Source organism: Onthophagus taurus, unplaced genomic scaffold, assembly GCF_036711975.1.
Source record: "Onthophagus taurus isolate NC unplaced genomic scaffold, IU_Otau_3.0 ScKx7SY_16, whole genome shotgun sequence".
NCBI classification, from domain to species: domain Eukaryota; kingdom Metazoa; phylum Arthropoda; class Insecta; order Coleoptera; family Scarabaeidae; genus Onthophagus; species Onthophagus taurus.
The window spans coordinates 300,060-307,269 of record NW_027248941.1 but is presented as its reverse complement, the minus strand read 5'-3'; the positions used below and the strand labels follow the sequence as shown (position 1 = coordinate 307,269).

General features: G+C 23.2%; 1 protein-coding gene across 1 annotated transcript in view; it reads right to left on the bottom strand.

Moving 5' to 3' along the window:
• Positions 1-300: 300 nt before the first annotated feature.
• LOC111415411 (nuclear pore complex protein Nup88) overlaps positions 301-7,210 on the bottom strand; it is a 65,854-nt gene continuing 58,944 nt past the window's right edge. The window contains exons 6-8 of the mRNA XM_071201030.1: positions 1,794-2,117; positions 471-1,739; positions 301-417 (exon numbers count right to left, since the gene is read on the bottom strand). Coding sequence (XP_071057131.1) covers positions 351-417; positions 471-1,739; positions 1,794-2,117 — 1,660 coding nt within the window. The 3' untranslated portion in view covers positions 301-350. The remainder of the gene's footprint in view (positions 418-470; positions 1,740-1,793; positions 2,118-7,210) is intronic.

Below are 7,210 nucleotides of genomic sequence, written 5' to 3'. Positions count from 1 at the left end.
CAATAAATTTATAGGCTAAATCTGTTTTTTCCCCTTTTCTCAATTTTTTCTTTCCTTTCTTGTTTCTAAAAACACCTAATCTCAAAATATCACGTGCTTGGATTAACCTCTCTTTTCTAAATACTCAAAAATATCTATATCAGAACCAAGGAAGTTCTTGTTTGGAAATTAATGTCAAATAATTTGCTCGCAAATTATTACATTATCGATTTTCTTTCTTATATAGGTAATTTGGAGGATTAGGACTACATATAAAACTCTATTTGGAGCACGTGATTTGAGAGGTGGAATTAAATGGGATTATATCTCGAAGAATTATTTAATAATACAAAAAAAACATTAAAATTAAATCATTTCATGTGGATTTGTTTCTTATAATCGTTAATTTCCGAAATCATATTCGTAATCTTCTCGGTCCTAAAACCCAAATTAATCAGATTAAATCAAAAATAAATCATTAAAAACCTTACATATCTTGCAAATTCGATTTAATCGCCTCAATTTGCACAATTCCAATACTTTTGTGTTCACTTTTCGTCTGATCATGCCAATTTTTCATTTGAATCTCTTGGTATTTAATTTTCTCCTTCAACTTTTGAATCGCTTTCCCATAAAGCACGATTTTCTCCCCAGATCCCTCCAATTCCCCCAAAAACGATTTCTCCGCCTTACTCGGTTCAACTTTCCTCTTCGAAATTTGTACCAATAAAGTCTCGCAACGCTTCAAAATCTCGTCTTGTTTATCTTTGATGTCTTCGTATTTTTCCGCCAAGCTCTCCGCGGTGTTCCTCAAATCAATTTGGTCATCTTTTAGTTTCAAAATGTCCCCTTTTTGCAACTCTTTGAGTTTCGATAAAGTTTTTAAACGCTTTTCGATTTCGTTTTTTGCGGAAAAATGATTTTTGAAGCGCTCGCGAAGTAATTTCGACGAATTTTGAAGTAAATCGAAACATTCCTGTTGCGTCGGATTCGTTTTTTGTTGAATTTTTAATATTGGATTTGAAGATAATTGAAGAATTTTTTGTATCTTCACATCGAAAGGCTCGTTTAGAATCGTTTTTAGAGGCGAATTCATGTTTTTTAAATCGTCGGGGTCGTTTAAATCGAGATTTGGGGCCGAAAATAATGAAGATAAAGGTAAAGTGACTAATTGAGAGTTTGATAATAAAATTAAAATCGATGGGAAATCGTAAAATATCGTAAAACCAATGACAGGGTTTAAATTTTCCGATTTCTCATCCACTTTTTGACTCAAATTTGTGCACAAAACGTAATCGACTAGCGAAGTATCGCTGAAAATATCGATTTCTGAGCAATCATTTTCGAAATCAATGAACTTATTCAACCTTTCCAAGCATTTTAAATGGATCGAATGGACTCCTGTTAAATGATAAACGAAGTATTGGCTCGAATTCGCTTGGTTTGGATGGAAATTAATCGTTTTTGAAATCGAATCCTCCAAATAACCCAATTCCAACTCAATACACTCGAAAATATACAAAGCTCGATCGGGATTTTTAATAAAACTCGGTCTCTCTTCTTTAGACATTTCCAAAATGTAATCTTCATTCTCTTGGTCCGTACTTAAAATAATCCCGTGGTGAATTGTCCCATTTTCTGTAGAAATACATAAAATCGTTGGGATTGATGGGAGGGCTAAAATCGAGCAAGAATTTTCCCCATAATTCTCTTGATTTTTCGGAAAAATCTCCAAAGGACCTTTAACAATCGCCGGGGATCTAAAACCACCTCATCAATTAATTAATTAACCCAAAAATTAACTCCAAACTCACTTAAACAAATCCAAAATCACCACGTAAACATCCCCGTTTTTGTACAAAACGTAAATCGGCCAATCCAAATTAATTTTTTGATCCATTTCGAAACTGGAGATGTTTAAATTGTTGAATCGATCGACCGCGGATTTTGGTTTTGATTTTAATTTTGATTTTGGTTGGGTTTTTTTGATTTCTGGTTGGCCAAAATCGAAATCGACCGCTGTGTCTCCGAGTGCTTCTAAAAACGAGGTTTTTGTGGCTGGGAATCGGCCGATTGGTTGGATTCCGATCGAATACGTTCCTAAACATGATGTCGATCCTTCTGAGACGGTGTATAATCTGAAATTAAATTAATTTGTAATAAATAAGGAATGATTTTGCCTCAACTCGCCGAGGTGCAACACGAAAAAGTCAATTTTGGATGATTCTAACTCTAAAAAGTTAGCAAAACCTTTATTTTAAAGTGTCATGATATGATATGTACGATAAATTGTAGCTTAAAGATTCTAGTTTATGATATAATAAAAAAATTGTAGGATAATATTAATGAAATTTCCAAGAAAAAATTATTAAAGACGAAAGTGTCAAATTTACGAATATGAAATATTAAATTTTCAAAAAATCATATCATCTGTATTTTTAACGGTAATGATATGATATCTATGTTAAATTGAAGCTTAAAGATTCTAGTTTATGATGTGATATAAAAATTATGTAATAGTATTAATAAAATTTCGAGAAAAAAAATATTAAAGAAGAAACTGTCAAATTTGTAAATATGAACTAACATATTTTTTAAAAAATCATATTTGTATTTTTAATGGTAATGATATGATATATATGTTAAATTTGAGGTTGAAGATTCTAGTTTATGATATGATATAAAAACTATATGATAGTATTAATAAAATTTTGAGAAAAAAAATATTAAAGAAAAAACTGTCAAATTTGTAAATATAAACTAACATATTTTTTAAAAAATCATATCATTTGTATTTTTAATAGTAATGATATGATATATATGTTAAATTTGAGGTTGAAGATTCTAGTTTATGATATGATATAAAAAATATATGATAGTATTAATAAAATTTCGAGAAAAAAAATATTAAAGAAGAAACTGTCAAATTTGTAAATATAAACATAATTTAAAAAAAATCATATCATTTGTATTTTTAATGGTAATGATATGATATATATGTTAAATTTGAGGTTGAAGATTCTAGTTTATGATATGATATAAAAACTATATGATAGTATTAATAAAATTTCGAGAAAAAAAATATTAAAGAAAAAACTGTCAAATTTGTAAATATAAACTAACATATTTTTTTTAAAAATCATATCATTTGTATTTTTAATGGTAATGATATGATGTATATGTTAAATTTGAGGTTGAAGATTCTAGTTTATGATATGATATAAAAACTATATGATAGTGTTAATAAAATTTCGAGAAAAAAAATATTAAAGAAAAAACTGTTAAATTTGTAAATATAAACTAACATATTTTTTAAAAAATCATATCATTTGTATTTTTATAGTAATGATATGATATATATGTTAAATTTGAGGTTGAAGATTCTAGTTTATGATATGATATAAAAACTATATGATAGTATTAATAAAATTTCGAGAAAAAAAATATTAAAGAAAAAACTGTCAAATTTGTAAATATAAACTAACATATTTTTTTTAAAAATCATATCATTTGTATTTTTAATGGTAATGATATGATGTATATGTTAAATTTGAGGTTGAAGATTCTAGTTTATGATATGATATAAAAACTATATGATAGTATTAATAAAATTTCGAGAAAAAAAATATTAAAGAAGAAACTGTCAAATTTGTAAATATGAACTAACATATTTTTAAAAAAATCATATCATTTGTATTTTTAATGGTAATGATATGATATATATGTTAAATTGAAGCTTAAAGATTCTAGTTTATGATGTGATATAAAAATTATATAATAGTATTAATAAAATTTCGAGAAAAAAAGTATTAAAGAAGAAACTGTCAAGTTTATAAATATAAACTAACATATTTTTAAAAAAATCATATCATTTGTATTTTTAAGGATAATGATTTGATATATATGTTAAATTTGAGGTTGAAGATTCTAGTGTATGATATGATATAAAAACTATATGATAGTATTAATAAAATTTCGAGAAAAAAAATATTAAAGAAAAAACTGTCAAATTTGTAAATATAAATTAACATATTTAAAAAAAAATCATATCATTTGTATTTTTAAGGATAATGATATGATATATATGTTAAATTTGAGGTTGAAACTTCTAATTTATGATGTGATATAAAAACTATATGATAGTATTAATAAAATTTCGAGAAACAAAATATTAAAAAAGAAACTGTCAAGTTTATAAATATAAACTAACATATTTTTAAAAAAATCATATCATTTGTATTTTTAAGGATAATGATTTGATATATATGTTAAATTTGAGGTTGAAGATTTTAGTTTATGATATGATATAAAAACTATATGATAGTATTAATAAAATTTCGAGAAAAAAAGTATTAAAGAAGAAACTGTCAAATTTGTAAATATAAACTAACATATTTTAAAAAAAATTATATCATATTTATTTTTAATGGTAATGATATGATATATATGTTAAATTTGAGGTTGAAGATTCTAGTTTATGATATGATATAAAAACTATATGATAGTATTAATAAAATTTCGAAAAAAAAAAATATTAAAGAAGAAACTGTCAAATTTGTAAATATAAACTAACATATTTTTAAAAAAATCATATCATTTGTATTTTTAATGGTAATGATATGATATATATGTTAAATTTGAGGTTGAAGATTCTAGTTTATGAGATGATATAAAAACTATATGATAGTATTAATAAAATTTCGAGAAAAAAAATATTAAAGAAAAAACTGTCAAATTTGTAAATATAAAATAACATGTTTTTAAAAAAATCATATCATTTGTATTTTTAATGGTAATGATATGATATATATGTTAAATTTGAGGTTGAAGATTCTAGTTTATGATATGATATAAAAACTATATGATAGTATTAATAAAATTTTGAGAAAAAAAATATTAAAGAAGAAACTGTCAAATTTGTAAATATAAACTAACATAATTAAAAAAAAATCATATCATTTGTATTTTTAATGGTAATGATATGATATACATGTTAAATTTGAGGTTGAAGATTCTAGTTTATGATATGATATAAAAACTGTATGATAGTATTAATAAAATTTCGAGAAAAAAAATATTAAAGAAGAAACTGTCAAATTTGTAAATATAAACTAACATAATTTTAAAAAAATCATATCATTTATATTTTTAATGATAATGATATGATATATATGTTAAATTTGAGGTTGAAGATTCTAATTTATGATATGATATAAAACCTATATGATAGTATTAATAAAATTTCGAGAAAAAAAATATTAAAGAAGAAACTGTCAAATTTGTAAACTAACATATTTTTTAAAAAATCATATCATTTGTATTTTTAATGGTAATGATATGATATATCTGTTAAATTTGAGGTTGAAGATTCTAGTTTATGATGTGATATAAAAAATATATGATAGTATTAATAAAATTTCGAGAAAAAAAATATTAAAGAAGAAACTGTCAAATTTGTAAATATAAACTAACATGTTTTTTAAAAAATCATATCATATTTATTTTTAATGGTAATGATATGATATATATGTTAAATTTGAGGTTGAAGATTTTAGTTTATGATATGATATAAAAAATATATGATAGTATTAATAAAATTTCGAGAAAAAAAATATTAAAGAAAAAACTTTCAAATTTGTAAATATAAAATAACATATTTTCAAAAAATGATGTCATTTGTATTTTTAATGGTAATGATATGATATATATGTTAAATTTGAGGTTAAAGATTCTAGTTTATGATATGATATAAAAAATATATGATAGTATTAATAAAATTTCGAGAAAAAAAATATTAAAGAAGAAATTGTCAAATTTTTAAATCAAAGATAATACGAAATTTTCAAAAAATGATATCATATGTATTTTTAATGGTAATGATATGATATATATGTTAAATTAAAGCTTGAATATTCTAGTTTATAATATAACATAAAAAATATATGATAGTATTAATAAAATTGTCAGAAAAAAATTCTTAAAGAAGAAACTGAAAAAATTTACAAACAAAAAATAACATCAAATTTTTAAACAATCAGATTCTTCCTCAAAATTTGCATTAAATTCATCCGATAAATAAAGATCTCCAACTTCATTATGTTCCTCATTCGACATAAATTTATGAGTTGGAGTCTTTTTAGGTCTAAATTGAACGAATTTTTGTTTTTGATGCTAAAGTTCGAGGTAAAAGAATTTATTTAACAGTTATTAATGTTTGTGTGAGAAGTGACAACGAAAAAAATCACTTTTTTACATATTATTAATTTACTTTTTAGAAAAAACTGTTCCTTTCTTTAACATAAATGGATAGAAAATTAAAAATCCTTTAAAATGAATCCAAACTCGACCTATTTATCTCCAACCGTTATCGAGATATCTTAATTTTTAGCAAAAAAAATGGCGGTTATTTGACATTTGACACTTTATAACCTAACTTTTTTATTTCTTAACCCAAACATATCGTGTTTAGTATCAAATTAAAACATTTTTGATTTTTATTACAATCATTTCAATATTTATCAAAAAAACGTTACATTTAATTTTGACATTTGACAGTTTCTAATCTAACTTTTCTAGTTTTTAACCCAAATATATCGTGTTTGGTATTAAATTAAAGCATTTTTGATTCTGATTAAGATCAAATCAATATTTATCAAAATTCGTTACATTTAATTTTGACATTTGACAGTTTCTAACCTAACTTTTCTAGTTTTTAACCCAAATATATCGTGTTTGGTATCAAATTAAAGCATTTTTGATTCTTATTGCGATCATTTCAATATTTATCAAAAAATCGTTACATTTAATTTTGACATTAGACACTTAATAAGTTAACTTTTTTAGTTTTTAACCCCAACATATCGTATTTGGCATCAAATTATAGCATTTTTGATTCTTATTACGATCATTTCAATATTTATCAAAAAATCGTTTATTTAATTTTGACATTTGACAGTTTCTAACCTAACTTTTTTATTTTTTACTCCCAACACATTGTGTTTGGCATCAAATTAAAGCATTTTTGATTCTTATTAAGATCATTTCAGTATTTATCAAAAAATCGTTAAATTTAATTTTGACATTTGACACTTTACAACCTAACTTTTTCATTTTTTAACCCAAATATATCATGTTTTGTATCAAATTAAAGCATTTTTGATTCTTATTGCGATCAAATTAATATTTATCAAAAAAATCGTTAAATTTAATTTTAACATTTATCACTTTTTTA